This window comes from Triturus cristatus, chromosome 9, assembly GCF_964204655.1.
Source record: "Triturus cristatus chromosome 9, aTriCri1.1, whole genome shotgun sequence".
NCBI lineage: Eukaryota > Metazoa > Chordata > Amphibia > Caudata > Salamandridae > Triturus > Triturus cristatus.
The window spans coordinates 938,925,274-938,942,501 of NC_140592.1; the positions used below are offsets into that span (position 1 = coordinate 938,925,274).

Consider the following 17,228-nt stretch of genomic DNA (forward strand, 5'->3'; position numbering starts at 1 on the left):
AGTTCCGGGTAATGCCCTTTGGGTTGAAGAATGCCCCTGCCACCTTTCAGATGTTTGTTAACCAGGTGTTGGCTGGACTTGAGGATTTCAGCGCCGCCTACTTGGATGACATCTCAGCGTTCAGTGCCACTTGGGAGGAACATCTGTAACACCTCTGGGAAGTCTAGAAGGCCCTGCAGACGCAGGCCTCATGATCAAGGCCAGCAAATGCCAGATTGGGCAGGGATCAGTGGTGTACTTAGGGCACCAGGAAGGAAGCTGCCAGGTGGCTACCCTACAGCCTACGATTGACACCATCGTGGTTTGGAAGCCCCCAAGACCCAGAACGAGGTGAGAGCCTTTTTAGGTCTCACCGGGTACTACAGGAGGTTTGTCAGGGGGTAACACCATTGTTCCCCCCCTTGGCTGAGCTGACATCCAGGAAGCAGCCCAGGAAGGTCAGAAAGCTTTGATGCCCTGAAATCTACCTTGTGCGCGGCGCCCGTGCTCAAGGCGTCCAACTTCTCAAAAGAATTAGTAATGCAGACTGACTTTAGAGCATGTTGTGGGAGCTGTTCTCTCACAACTAAATGATGAGGGCCGAGACCAACCCGTAGCCTTCATTAATAGGAGGTTACTTCACTGTGCCTTATATTTAGGATTTAAAGGGCTCTTCACCATCCATGCTAGAGTTAGAGAGCAGTCCACTACCCCCCTTCTGCCCATGCTTGGCTTTGGTGGGTCTCTGAACTTACTTTCTCTGGTACACAGACCAATAATAAACTGAAGGGGTGAGGCCGTATCTGCAAGCTAGGAAGATTTTATTGAGCAGTAGGCTTAGGATAATACATTTTATATTCTATTAAAATTATTATACTCATTGGAAAATCCATGGCATAAATCCTGCATATCCAGACACCCGTCTGAGATGCTTCATAATGGAACCTGAATTTCTTTATCTGTCAAGAGAGTCCCTACTAATCACAAAGATTTGGCACAATGTGTGAAGCACAGTTAATGACATGGCAGTGAGAATATATATCGGCCCATCTACAGATATGTCTGCCAGGTGTAGTTGAGGAACTCTGTAAAAGGCACTTTCTATGTTACAGATTTCCAATGAGATTGAATATGCATATTAGAAAGCTTTACACTCTGGTCATACATACTGTCAAAAACTATTCTGACCTCACCTCTAACATATTACTGAATGCATTGGATTCAATTCTATGTATTACAATTTTTTTTTATACCTGCAAATATTTTAGCTAATTATTGATTTTTCCGTGTTTTTTAATGCTAGTTTGAGATGAGTAGGAAAAGGATCAAATAAGAATAAATATAATCTGATACTCCGAATATTTTGCTCTTAAAGGTTATTTAGGCAGTACCCCAATTTGTAATTGTGCTAGCCAGTTTTCATACCTTTTATGACTGTTGGACTTGGCCCTTTTTGCAGGGTCATCCCAGAACTTTTTGCCTTCCTCCTGTATTTTTCTGACCTGTTGTTTTGTTTATGACTCTGGGCACTTTTTTACTGCTGATCACTGCTAAAGTGAATGTACTCTCTCTTGTAAACTTAGTAAGATTGGTCTACACCTGTTTGGCATATTTATTTACCTATAAGTCCCTTGTACAGTGGTATCCCATATACCCAGTGCCAGCTAATTAAATGCTACAAGTGGGCTTGCAGCGCTGCTTGGGCCACCCACCGAAGTAGCCTTTCAAACCTGTCTCAGGCCTCTGCCACTGCAAGGCCTGCTCGCACTGTTTACTGCCGCCGTGACATGGCATATAAAGTGGTTGCCATGTCTGCAACTCCCCTTTTGCTACATATCAGTCACCCCTAAGGTAGGCCCTAGCTAGCCCTTTGGGCAGGGTGCGGTGTAGGTAAAAGGTAGGACATATCAATGATGTCACAGAACGTCATGAGTGTTGTAATATGTGTGGTAATAAGCAGTGCATGACAAAGATGCGACATGAAGTTATTTTAGAGAATGAGTTATAGTTACTTGAGATAAGTATAACTGGTGAATTTCAGTGTTTTTTTTAACTATATCATCCCTTTAACCTTGTTTTTTGCAGTGTGCGTGTATGTGATTGTGTATATACACACACACACACACACATATGGTTGCAGCCAAAAGTCGTGCGGTTGGCTTAATGCATAGTAACATAATATTACTTTTCGTAAAAACCAAATGTTAAAGTAACTTTATAGATAAGTGAGAATTTCAGTGATAAAATAACGTTTTAAAGCATGCGTCCCCCTCTTCCTAAATTACCTATCCGATGTACCCCGAGCCCTAGCACACACCAGGGGATATGTTTTCCTCCATGAATTTGCAGCAAAATTTAAGAACATTTTTGGCCCCAGGCCAAGGGGGTCAGGATATACCTACCCTGCCCCTTATGTCTGTTTTTGACCTTTTATTTTTTTAGGACTCTCAACTGAGTCCCGATTCCTAAAGATGCTGCCACTTCCTGGTTGAGGTGGTGGCGGCCAATCAGATCGCAGCATGACATCTGTCAGGTCCGCGTAGCCTCTGCGACTTGAAATATACAATTTTTTGGGCATTAATGATTCATAAAATACTGAACGGATTTACACCAAATCTGAAAAGCACTCTTTCTGGTCCAAGATCTAGCTTTCTGCCAAACCTGTTTAAATCTGCTCTGCGGTTTTGCCTCTAGCTGTGTCTAAAGTTCCTATGGGAAAATGAATGTGGAGAACACGTTTTGGGAAAACCCTTTTTCTCGCCCCTGCTTGATGGATCCTCCTGAAACTTTCCAAGTGCAAACTAGTCTAAAAGTGTGTATATATATATATGTATGTATCCAGTTACCGCTAGGTACAAGGAAGACGACGAATAGACGTCACTGCTCCAAATCACAGGCGGACACGGACCTTCAATAAAGTGCTTAATTTATTTCGTTAGAGATGTCGTCTTGACGTTTCGGCTCAGCAGAGGCTTGTTCACATGACAACGTGATACTTAGTTATGATCCAATAAATAGCAAACGCACAGGGTTCAAAGTTCAAAATTGTGAACATGTGACCACAAATGTCATAGAAATGGAAAAAACACTTCAACATAACATCAATTGCTAAAGTGCAAAATACGCAATAGACCAATCTTAATTTTGTGTAGATTGTAAAACATGTGCAAATTTCGCTGTTTTCTTTGTAAGACAATAAATAAATAAATAAGTCAGTAAAAAGACCATCTATTTACAATATAATATAAAACCATATAGTTAAAAATATGCATGGCTTAAATGCCAGGATTATTTATGGATCGTGCAGCTCTAGAAAAATGCTAGATGCTGTAGATACCTCTTACGGACGGTGCAGAATTATGGCTTAAATGCCTATAACAACTATCATCCAATAAGATTAATTTAAAGTGCAAACATGATGAACAGCAAAAAATCTGATATGCACATAAACTACCTAAAATTGGTAAAAATGATATGTAGCCAAATACAGATCTCATGATAAGTGCCTGAGCTAGAAATGGATCAAGCTATGTGCAAAATTTGTGCGTATATAGAAAAGGGGAGGGAGAAGAAATAGTTCCAATAGAAACGGGCAATAGCTGATATCTGGACACAAAAAGAATAGTGAAAGTCATGGGTACAGATGTGGAGAGATAATTGAATAATGATATTCCAGCTGTTGATAATCATGATGAGGAGGGGACATATATGAAGGCTAAAACATTAAAACATTAAAAAGTTAAACAGGTAAATCCGATGCACTATACACATATCTAGCAGGAAAAAACAGATAACATCCCAATTTCTGAATAAAAACATCTCAAAGTGATGAAAGCCATCCGGCTTATCACATCAAATCAATTAATCGGGATATTACTAATAATGTTCATTCCATTTCCTGCATAACCAAATGCTGATGTACACTGAAATATACAGGAATTAGGGTAAACAGGTATATAAATCCTCAGTGACATTAAGCCCCTTCGGGTGTTTGGTATCCAATTGTAAAATATAACGGGTTTCCAACTTCCGGAGCTTAGCCTCTCTATTACCTCCTCGTCTACTGTATATATATATATATATATATATATATATATATATATATATATATATATATATATATATATATATATATATATATATATATATATACACATTAACGTGCGCTCTCAGAAATACGGACCACACCTGAGCTCCACAGTTCAAGACACCCTTGATATATATATTCTCCAAAAGGCTCCACAAACTAAAGTAGAGGACGCCACACGTACTCAGTGACAGTAAAGTGAATTTATTATTCCGAAACCGCAGTGTATACAGCTGCACGTTTCCGCTGGTAACCAGCCTTGATCGTGTTCAGCTATGTGGAGCCTTTTGGATTTACCGGCGGAGACACCAATTATTGTCACTCCCTGCAGTTAGGCTGGGCGTTGGCAACCACCAGCATGTTCAAGGGTCAGGGCCGTTTTTAGGTCTCGCCTGAACTATTGCGTAAGCGATGCTCTGTGAGACATTTAGTAAGGGGCTTTTGAAGGGGCTCCCAAAGTCTGCAGGCGGATGAGGTACAGTGCATGTGCGCCCGGTGCGCGCAGTATTTGTCAGCCTGCCTAATCACTTTCGTGGCCGCTTTGATGTTCAGTGAGCCGCGTGGCCACTGAGAACATCAAAGCGGCCGCGAAAGTTCCCTTATCCCACTTCCTGCTTGTCTGACTCCCACCAGGGGCTTTACATTCACACAGGGTGTTGGCAGCAGCCTCGGAAATCTCTGTCATTTGTGTTTTTTTGTTCTAGTCGCGATGTCTTCAGACAGTGCTGGCCTGGGCTCTAAGCCGCAGGCCCTCTCCTTGCCACCCTCTCCTCTGTTGGCCAATGGTGATGGCTCAAAGCTCCTCACCCTACACCAGACCCTACTCTTTCATGGCCCTGCCCCCTCCTCACATGGTGAAGTCTTTTCAAAGTTTGCATGCCTGCAATTGGTCTGCCGACCCCTTATAAAGGGGCGACCTATTGCCTTAGCTAATGCTTGTTTTTTAAAATGTATTGCTATTATCAACAACAAAAGGATGGTAATAAAACTAGTCTGCCTATAAATTAGAGCTCTCTCTGTAAACATTATCAGTCCCAGTCATTCCACAAGCAGGAGTGCCCTACATAACTCACAGCACAGCGCCGGCTAGCGGCGGCATAGAATTAGTGCACCGGGTGTTACCACAGCCTTTGGGCGCCTGAACCCATGGGAAGGAACATCGCACGTGCCGCTCCTGTGATGTATACTCAATGCATGTGTGCATTATCACAGCCTCATCACAGGCCTGAGGGCGAGGGTCAGAGCATGGGTAATGCCACAGCGCCATCTAGCGCCAATGCCATGAATTGCTGGGTGTTTGCGCAGCTTTAGACCTGGCTTGGCCAGGCATGGTATGGGTGCAAGTGAGGTCTGAGCCAGAGGTGAGCATGCGAGGTTAGCAGCAGTCTACGCTTGTATGCACGTATGTATGTATAATGTAGAGCTGTATGCATCTACGTATGTATCTATATACGTATGTGTGAACGTATGTATGTACGTATCAATATACGTTTGTATGTATGAACATGTTTGTAAGTAAATATGTACGTACGTATGAACGTATGTGTGTGTCTATGTATGCAGGTGTGTATATATGTATGTATGTTTGCATGTATGTATGTATCTATGTATGTACATATGTATATATGTGGATATTTATATTACATGAACCTTGCCAGGGACATGAAAGTGTCGTACACTTCTAGTATCCAAAACCACGTCCGACCACCCCGGATCTCTGTGCCCCTTGACTTTAGACAGCGGCTCGGCCAGATCTGACTTTCACCAGGTGCTTGGGAGGTGCTTCCGAGTCAGATACTTGCATCTCTTATCTAGGGGTGCAGGTGGCCCCTGCCCCCCTCGTTCTAACCATGTGATACTTCCCCCCCCCCCACTTTTTCTAGCACACCCACCACTCTGCAGGAAGCGGAGATCCGTGTGTACAAGTGTCGTGTTTGCACACGCACTGTGCACTGGTGCAAGCCGTCGGCGACTCACGCTCTTCACAGCCGCGCTGCAGCTGTGAAAGGGAGTGGAACAAACGTGGGCTTCACAGGTTTAGGCGGCAGAGGCAAAATGAAGCAAACAAAGTGTGGAATAAAAGCGGAAAATTGATCTTTTACTTATACTTTTTGTTGTGCGTGTATACTACATACATGTGAGTTATGAGAACCCTGTGTGGTTATGTAATAACTTGTAAGGGGTCGGACGCAGCACAGTTTTAATGGTTAGATTGAAAATACTGTACAATAATGCATAATAGTATTATGCATTGCTGTACAACATGTTCTATCTAACCAGTAAAACTGTGCATCGGCACAATGGCATGTAGCTACCGTGGAACAATAGCATGTGGCTACCATGGCACAATAGCATGTGTCTACTGTGGCACAATAGCACGTGGCTACCGTGGCACAATAGCACGTGGCTACTGTGGCACAATAGCACGTGGCTACTGTGGCACAATAGCATGTGGCTGCTGTGGCACAATAGCATGTGGCTGCCGTGGCACAATAGCATGTGGCTACCGTGGCACAATAGCATGTGGCTACCGTGGCACAATAGCATGTGTCTACCGTGGCACAATAGCACGTGGCTACCGTGGCACAAGCCCTTCGTATTTTATGTATTCACACATATTATGATAATACGTTTGAATACATAAAACACGTAGGGCTTGTGCCATGGTAGATACATATTATTGTGCCACGGAAGCCACATGCCACAGTAGCCGCATGCTAGTGTGCCACGGAAGCCACATGCCATGGTAGCGGCATGCTATTGTGCCACAGAAGCCACATGCCACAATAGCCGCATGCTAGTGTGCCACGGAAGCCACATGCCACGGTAGCGGCATGCTATTGTGCCACAGAAGCCACTTGCCACAGTAGCGACATGCTATTGTGCCATGGTAGCCACATGCTACTGTGCCACGGAAGCCACATGTACACACAACCACACACACAACCACACACACACAACCACAATCCCACACAACCACACACACAATCACACATACACAACCACAATCACACACAACCACACACACAACCACACACACACACACAACCACACACACACACAACCACACACACACCCCAACATACACACAACCACACACACACAACCACACACACACAACCACACACACAAACCATACACACAACCACACACAACCAACCACACACACACAACCAACCACCCACACACACAACCAACCACACACCCCACACACCCACCCACAACCACACACACACCCACACACACAAGCACACACAACCACACACACAAACACACACACAAACACACACACAACCACACACACAACCACACACACACACAACCACACACACACAACCACAATCACACACAACCACACACACAACCACACCCACACCCACACAACCACACACACAACCACACACACAACCACACACACAACCACACACCACACACACAACCACACACACAACCACACACACACAACCACACACACACAACCACACACACACAACCACACACACAACCACACACACAACCACACACAACCACACACACACAACCAACCACAACCACACACACAACCACACACACACAACCACACACACACACACCCACACACACAACCACACACACACAAAAGGACACACACAAGCACACACACAACCACAAGCACACACAACCACACACACAACCACACCCACACACACAACCACACACACACACACACACACACACACACAAACACATCCACAACCACACACACAACCACACACACACACACAACCAACCACAACCACACACACACACAACCCCATAACCACACACACAACCACAACAACAAACACACACAACCACACACACACAACCACACACACACACAACCACATACACACACAACACCCACACACAACCACAAACAGTTTTTTGGGCTGTCAGCATAAATATGCTGTCACCAAACACTATGAACACCTCGGGAAAGTTTGGGAAGTCACCACCAACTTTGAAACCACTTGCTGTTGCAGAGTGTGTGCTGTACACATGGCAATTCCTTGACACAGCGGACTGTTGCAAGGAATGCTTTGAGCCTCGCAGGCTGACAGACCTCAGTCTGTGCATTAGTTCCCCCCCGTCTTGGTGCGGCATCAAAACAGGGTGCCCACTGTCCAGCATGAAGTGAGACATTGTGATCGGGGCTGGAGATGCTATTTAACAATCTGCTTAGAACATTGTGTTTCATTTATGGCATTAAACATAAAGGAGCACTGGCAACGCTGATATAATGGATTTAATTTTGAGTAGTGACTAAAACTTTTAAAAAGCCTGCAGTGCTGAAACAAGCATTTGCAATGCAATAGGTCTCGCATTTGCAAAAGTTTAAGCTATTGGCATTGTTCATGACAATGCCTTTTTTAATCTATTTTATAAAACAAACACATAAATGCCATTATCATTTAAAATGCCAATAGCTAGTGTTGCATTATTATTAGCAATGCCAACTGCTCACACTTTTATAATGCGAGACCTATTGCATTGCAAATGCTTGTTGGTACAGGCGGCAGCAGCAGTCTCCCCCACCCCCATTCTCCGCATGGCCGGCCACACTTAATTGCCAGGGCCGGTTTGCGTTTCCAGTTCGGCCTTACATCCGGTGAGATAAGGACAGCTACTATTAGCTTACTGCCATTATGCAGCTCCAGTGCAGGGAATTTGGGATTCCCAGGCAAAATAATATTTTGTCATTTGTGTGTTCACTATCTATTCCCTTGCGACAAGACCGCTCATTGCATTCTAGAACGTTCTCAGGACCTCTAGTGGTTCGTGCCGCGAGGCGCTTGCCTACAGTTGTCTTAATGCAGCACTGGCTTTGCCCTCATGCATTTGTGCTACAACAGCAGTTAATTACCTTTGCTCCCGGTATAATTGCAGAGTGAGTAATTTGGCAGCCGTTAACGACCTGAGCAGCAGGCAGTGATTAGAATACAAAGAATGAAATATAATAATTGTGCCTGGTGCATCTTATTTATTGACAAACATTTAAAGGTTGTTTGAAAGAAAGAAAATGAAACGTAGGAAAAATAAACCATCGTCCTTATTGATTTTTATATTTAAAAAAAAAAAAGCTCGTGCGTTCTGGCCACGTGGCTTCAGTGAAAATAGGATTTTATTTCTGCCCGGGCCTTTCATTCTCAAGTACTTGTTTCTAAGGCAACCTTTTTCCGAAGTGAAGAGGCGGTTTGTGTATCTGCGTTTTCACCTCGATGCTGTAATTGACCTTTTTCCTGAAGTTTTTAAACCATGGATTATTTGACGAATGCCCCGATGTCTCGTGCAGAAATTGGATTTTAATGCCATGCCCTCTTTGTGTCAACGTTTTAATAAAGTACCACTTTGCCAGGATGGATTGAAAGAAGGAGTTCATTCCTCTCCCCAGCCCAAGTAGAGATTTGCTTCGGTAGTATTCAGTCTCAATATTTATTCTTTTTTTATAGAACGATAATAATACTGTAATGTATTTATGTGTTTAATAGAGAGAATCCTGTAACGTTATCTAGTAAATATGGTAATAAGAACCTTCAAAGCCAACATGAACCTTGCAGACGAATGCACACATTTAGAAGATGAAGGCCGTGATTATGCGTACCCTTGCTCAGGTGTCGTAAATTCCAGCCTCATAACTGCGGACTCAGATCGCATTATAGAACCGAGAGCAATACATCCCCGCCCGCAGGGAATTCCAAGGTGAGCTCTTGAAGCCTGCCCCTCTCTCCATATGTGGCCTCAACTGAGAGGAGGAACAACTGGTGGGCCCACATGAAACCAGACTTTAACCATTCTTGCAGTTGGTGGAAATGTGCTGTGGCCCCTTGACAAGCCGATCCAGGATATCTCCCATGAAATGAAATGAAATTTTGTACTTGTATAGCGCACTGCTGCCCCAGCGACGGGGCGTCCTGGCGCTTGTACTCATACCGCTGTGGAACCCTTCCTGGCTTTCCCTGTGAAATGTCCACTCCTGGGCACCCCCAAGGTGAAGCCAGGCATCCCCAGCGCTGTTGGGGCCGTTGTGGAGATTAAGCAAGCTATTGCCCAGAGTTGCAGAGTGGGACCCATGATTAGAGTAGGCACCGAGGCGAGAATTGTCAGGTCCGAGGAAATTGAGCCCAAGACCCGCCGAGGCGGGAATTGAACCCTGGTCCCGGGCCAGATCTCTGCATCAGGGTCTGCCGCTGTAACCATTGAGCCACACTTCTCACCATGCGTCTGGAGGAATGCAGGGCTACTAGTGCAAGAGTCACCAGTGAGAGTAATTTGTACTCAATTGGTGCCTCCTCTATCTGCCGCCCATTGCTGGTGTTTCACTCTGCTGATATTTAGTTCTACTTCCAATTCAGGAGGACACAAGTTGACTTTGAGAATAACCATGACTGCCACCTCGGTGCAGTGACCTCAGATGACTAACTGTATGGATTTTAGTGCATTGCTTTTGAGTTTACTCGCAAACGGCCTTGGTTGGTCACCTGTTGTGTACTTCATTAGATCAAAGGGACATGGCCTTATAATTTCCTTGTCGTTCAGATTTCTAGAAATTGACCAAAGGAAGGCAGATGCACCATTCGTGTCTGACATTGTCTGTCCTGTTTCTGTCATGGTATTGTGGAAAAGAGGAATAGAGGAAAGGGTCTCCTTACACAGCACTACTCTTAGTGCGTTGAGTATGCTCTGAGAAAATATTCCAGGCCCCTTGTGGATTGACTGAGGACCCACACCCTTGATGTAGCGAGCAGTGACAAATTGCCAGAGATATCCAAAACTGATCTAAGGCATAAGGAACTAATTGCACCATATTATAGAAGTAATACATTCATGCCTGCTTAGTTCGCTGGGAAGTTTGAGTGGCCTTGTTTCGTGGAAAATTTAGGCAGCTTTTCTTCTCCTGTATGAGCACCTCAGGCGTCTTCCCAGCAGTGTCTTGTACAAGAACCTAGTTGCCGAATGCAGCAGATATTTCAGTCGCAGCATCGCTACTCTACTTGTGGTATGTTGAAATTCTCCCTCTAACAGAATTTTTAATAGAGGAGCCCCACAGGACATGATCCTCCAAATGTACTAATCATGCCGACATGCCGTCATGTAGCTGGATAGAGTAAGTCATAACGGGCGGGGTATTCCTGTGTCTTCTGTTTTGTCTCATATGCGCGAGGCTGTTTTAAGCATAAAGAAACTGCAGTAGAATTTCATAGAATCTTTCTTCTTTTCCAGGAAAATGATGTTGCTGCTCTATAAGGAAGGCCTGAGGGTGGTGATCCACACGAGCAACCTCATTCACGATGATTGGCACCAGAAGACTCAGGGGTATGTATGCGATAGGTGTGGGCGGATTGCCTTTATCTTAGAATACCAATAGAAAAAGTAACCTTTACTGTACAATGCCTTGTCTGATCACATTTCCCTATACAAATGCCGCTGTCTCCTACAGCAGCCCCTCCCGCCTGTCATCATACAGTGTCGTGGAGTGGTTCTCCACCTCTTCATCATATCAAATGTCTTTGCAAAGAGCACTTGTTAACAGACTCTTTCAAATGCACATAAGAGAACCGTGGACTTGGTTTTGTATGTTATGCAAGCACATCTTAAGGATTTTGGGGGCCCTGGGCCAAATGTGTTTAAGGTACCCCTTTTTGGAACAGCTTTGATTTTATGATCCAATTTCAGTTCTTTTATGCCCTCTTAGGCAAGGTCACTGACAGTGCAAAAGCACACTCATCCACATTTTAAATATGTTTACATCTAATATTGAGGGATAGTGACGTGAGTTTTCAATATTGTAATGCACACACTTACCGCTCACTAATATTACTGCAAAGAGTCTCTGGGACAACCTCCCATATCTCGTATATCATGTCCTGTTTTGAACTAAAAAAATGTATGGGTGTTGCATGAAACATAAACACAACATGTGCCTGCAAAATGTCTGTAATAGACTCCCACACCTCACCCACATAATTTTTTTTAAAAAAGGAAAACGGTACTTAAAGCAATCTAAGAATTATTCAAGGTCATCTGAGCAAGACTCTCTGCAGAACCAAGCTGCCTCTATCAGGGCCGCTCTGAAAGTCGGGGTATCTGGGTCAGAGCCCACTTTGCCCATGCCTTAAAACGTCTCTGATATTGTTATGTGATGCATGTTTTATGGTGGGCTGCTTGTTGCTGATGTAGCCTCAAGGTGCTGGAACTGGATGGCATAATAAGGATGTCTGTGAAGTAGAATGGACCTGAGAGCAGGTAGCAAGAAGTTACTGTAGGAAACGATGAAAGACAACCGAGAAGAAGCATTTTTTTCCAGATTTGTTGAAACAGCACATAACCTGATATGTAGTGGACAGCGTCTTAAATTTTAACCATCTGCGTAATTGACATTCAGAATAAAGGGCAGAAGTTTAGGATGATGCGCTCGCAATTTCTCAGACGTGATTGCAACCTTTTTCTGTCCAATAGGATAAGGGCTCTGTCCTGGGGAACCGGTATGAGACCTGGTCCTTGGATTGCGTGACAAACGGTACATTAGGCGAGGGTGCCAGTGCACATGGTCTCTTTAATTTCAGCTGCCTCATATCCATGCATCGCAGTATATTGTGGGAAGTTGCGATGGCACAAAGTCCACGTTTGCAGTAGACCTTGCTACATTTTCAAAAGCTTGCACATCAAAATGAGTTCACGTGTCCCTAGGAAGTGTGTTGAACAAAAATTGAGAAAGATGATTATAGGAGAATCCTGATGACTAAGAGCAAAAAAGTAAAAAACCCTTTACCGGTCCAATGTATTAAAAAAAAATGTTAGGACACCTTTGTTACTAGCCATTGATCCTATCCACCTATTCTAAGGGCTTCAAATCTTTAAGATGACACAAAGCTAGCTGTAGGAGAAGTTCAAGACTTTTTTTTTTTGCTGAGGGAGGTCACAGAATAGATCCATTCGGTCAAGATCAGATTTTTGTCAGGAGTTAGTGGTTGACGGGGAAGATGCTTTATATTGAAATTAATGATTATGTTAATAAGCAGTTAGTGTTTGTGAGTAGAACATTTAGCAATCTTCCTCAAAGTTATGTTCTACACAGTGGCGGCTGGCATGTAAGGAGGATGGCGGGGAGGGGTGGATACAATTATAAGTAAAGAAAAAAGAATCCCACTTACCTTCTTGGAGCGACATCCTCCTCCTAGCTTGGGTCTTCTCCATGCAGGAACCAAACTTGGCGCTGCTCTCATGCTGCATGAGATCAGCGCCAGGATTGGAGGGAGTGGTCGCTCTTGCTGCTCCGAGGGCACTGGAGCCCTATGCTGTCTCTAACCCAGCTGCCCAAGACAACAGGGTTAGAGAGGTTTAAACTGTGCATGTCTATCTGGCCATTGCTAGACTGCTGGCCCAAAACACATGCGCACTTTAAACCAGTGGCGAACCTAAGTGCCTTGCCTATCACTTGTTTCTGCTGGTGCTTGACTGGCAACAGCAGAAATCCGAAAGCCCCGCCCCCGTCCTGACGCTCGGCTCGGGCAGGGTTTTAAAAAATAAAATGGTAGTAGGTTAACTTTATTACCATTTATTTTTTCTATCTCTGGGGGCATTTCTTTAGTGGGGCAATGCTCCACCCTCTCAACCGAGGAACCGTCCCTGGTTCTACATTATTTAGTTTCCTTTGGTAGGGTATTCTGACCGCTTCATCCACGTTGAATACAGGTATCCTGACTCATGATGGAAGTTGATCTTCTGGTTTCTGATGCAGACATTGGACCAAGGTTGATCACTGGATACCACTATTTTCCAGAACCAATTGTTTACTATTTTATCTACAGAGATCAAACACTCTTTGATAACAGGCTACAATTTGAAAAAGGAGCAATATATTGTTATGTCTCGTATATAAAAAAGAAAAAAACTTTCATAAGTGCCATACTCAATCACTGACACAAGCTGACTCGAACCTGGTTTCGTTGTTATTTATGCAAATAATGTAAGTGCAACATGCTTGCGTTTTAATAGAGTCATTTGTGTAATACGCTATAAGCATGTTATTTAACTACATGACTATTAAAATCTGTCCCAGATTAACTATATTATTAATTTGTCCCCTTAAATACCAAGGCATCATGAGGATTGTGTAATTGTATACTAGGAAATGTATCTTTCTCCTCTGTACAAACGCCAACAGGCTTTCTCTTCCTCCATACAAAGAACCTGACCTCTTCCTGCTCCTCAGTGGACTCCTCTATTGGGGCTATTTAGGGTAGTTTTCAAACACAAGCGTCTTGCAATTCTATATTGCATCTCTTTCCTCCCCACTGGACCCAACTGTGATTCACTAAATATCCCACCTATCACCTCACTGCACCTTTCACAAAGAACTCCTACAATACGTTATTTGTTAGGATTGTGCCTATTTTTACGTGATGTAAATGTGTATACCTTAAGTCTGCACAGGACTCTACACTCATGATTCTTTGGGTAGCCATTTAATAGAAGATCCATTGTTAAACACCAGTTTGACCTCGCTTTTTTCTTTCAAGCGTTTACTATTGTATAGACACCCGGTTTCCTAGAGATACTGGATCGCCCTGTATTTTGGTATATAGACCATCTGGAATCCAGTCAGAGAGATCAGAGAGTAAACCCAATTATAGAGAACACAGTATGTTAGTGCAGCCGACGATGTTAATCAACTCCATATTTGTTATTGGATGTTCAGGCTAATCAAGATAAAGTCTTTATCTTTTTTATCCTGACCATTAGTGCATTGACGTCCCTCTGTAATTGTGCCTAAATATAAGCTGAAAACATTTTGCCTTGAGACCTGTTGCCTTTTAACATCTCCCTGAAAAAATAAATTGGTCTTAGTGAGAGCGCTCACATGGAGACAAAGATCAGGTTTGCCTGATCTCACCTTTCCTGTATCACTTTAATAATGTAGGACCTGAGTTGGAATTTGGTGGTGAAGGAAAATATCCTGGTCTTTGGATGAATTGCTAAATTCAGAGGAAAATCCATCTGTGACCTTTTCTTGACCACAGGGATGCCGTCATTGAGAACATTCCACCATTGGATTATTCTCTAAATCTAATACTTTTCCTCAAATGAGTCTCTCCTGCTACCACAATACTCTAATTTAAACCAATAGTCTTCGAAAACTTTCTACTCCAGGACCATCGGCGTTACATGAGTAGATGAAAGTGATTGTGGAACCTACAGCGACTCAACAACCCGACCTTTCCATGACAATCGTGCAAAGTGTACTCTGGCCAGTTGCATTGTTATGATGACTACCCAAGTGTAATACGCGATTTGTCTCTGCTGGGTAATACAGAACCTCACTTTTTTGGAGTTCCTGGTATTCTACCTCACTGTTTGGAGCTATTGGCATTCACCACTTTAGAGCAGTTAAGGTGGGACAGTACCATTGTTCCTGTGAGATATAGCATGTATGTGTTCTGATTTGATGGAGGAACTCAGCTAAGCTGGAATTTGGTGCTTTTTACAGTTTTTTTTACAGTAACTAAAAGATAACATGCTGGTTAAAGTCGCCATCAAGTGAATGACAACATCAAACATCCTGAACCCTTATTGCTGGTGATTGTTGATGATGCAAAATTGGGTAAGGGGACATACTTCTTTCTTCTCACTCTCCTTTATAGAAATGTCTGAGTCAAACCAGTCCTTGCTCTTGAATCCAATTGAAATGTATGATGCCTTTATTTCTGTTTGCCATCACCAGTATCTCAGTAGTAGTTTCCTTCAGGCTTAGTTACGTCTTGTGTGCAGTTTCAAATGGTCTAACTATGGGTCCTGCACAAGACAGGCATGACCATCAAGATACCGATGTGGCCCTAAAGCTGCATTATTCATTAGTATGCTATTGTGTGGGGCCTTTCTAGCAGTCATTCATTGGCACGGATGTGCCACCACCTTACCGGTCTCCCAAGGGAATTCTTTTAGAAGACTTTCCTAATGAAAATCACTTTACACTGACAAATCGGTGAAGCCCTCTGTTCTTGGGTCCAGATAAGAGATGTCGATCTTTTTTTTTTTTTTTAACAATTTTTATTAGAAACAAAGGCAGCAGCAGAGACAATAGCCTTGACAATGTAGGTAAGCCGGTACATACGGTTACAAATCAACCTCAGCGATCATCAACCTCGCTGAAGAGATGTCTATCTTGTTCAAAGTTTCATTTAATGATGCTTCAGAGCATCCTTGTAATGTCACCCTTGTTAATGTCAGTATTTTATTTTTTTCTTGCAATAGTTCTGAACATCGTTGTCTCAACTCACAATAATGCAAAAGGACTTGTAAGTTTATCAGGTGGGATTGACTAGTCCAGTAGAGGAGAACTGTAACAACCACCTCCCATCAACCCTATTCAGCAGCTGTCAACTCTGCTCAATATTCTTTTCCAGCAGACACCTACACATTCCAGTGAAAATTATCAGTCTTGCGTGTTATACTTAAATGAAATACAACTCAGTTACTTAACAAAGTGTCAATTTTCATAACTGAGAAATAGAGCATGGAGCATTTCAGTCTCACAGTTTTTTGATTGGATGATTTGTATCCTTCAAATGACCTTAGATTTGTATGCTTTGAGTTTTACTTTCTTTCGCTCTTGTAGTTGTATGGTAAACCCTCATGCAGTTCAAAACAAACTCTTGACTGACGGGCACACCCAAACAGCCAATTAGATGAGAAATGAGTACTCCTTTGGGCTGAGTCAAGACGTGATTTACACATTGTTAATCCAATGGTTGAAAGAAGCTGGCTGAACAAGCCAGTGGTTGAAAGGAGTGTACTCAAAACCTACCCTGCATATGTTTTCCTAAGAATAGGTCTATTTGGCAGCTGCACTGTCAAAGCGGAGAAGGAAGAATGGCGGCACGTTTGGATACTATCAAAACTTTTTACAGAGCCACTACCATACGCTTACCTTTTCTTTAATGTCCCAGAGAGGTCATAGAAACTCCAACTATTGAAACAGTTGGGCTGGAGTTGAGTTAGGTTACACCTTTATTTCCTTGGAGATTCTGTCTCAGTTTTATTTACAGTAGACCTGAGATGGGTATGGTGACAAATCAATTATAAATTATATTAGTCTGATTGGTTAATTGGGAAAAGTTATATCTGATCTGTGTATTATGGA

General features: G+C 43.2%; 1 protein-coding gene across 5 annotated transcripts in view; it reads left to right on the forward strand.

Moving 5' to 3' along the window:
- Positions 1-17,228, forward strand: part of TDP1 (tyrosyl-DNA phosphodiesterase 1) — a 984,975-nt gene that overhangs the window by 151,753 nt on the left and 815,994 nt on the right. For all 5 annotated transcript variants that reach the window (XM_085626517.1, XM_085626518.1, XM_085626520.1 and 2 more), the window contains exon 7: positions 11,309-11,401. In XM_085626517.1, the coding sequence (XP_085482643.1) occupies positions 11,309-11,401 (93 nt within the window). The remainder of the gene's footprint in view (positions 1-11,308; positions 11,402-17,228) is intronic.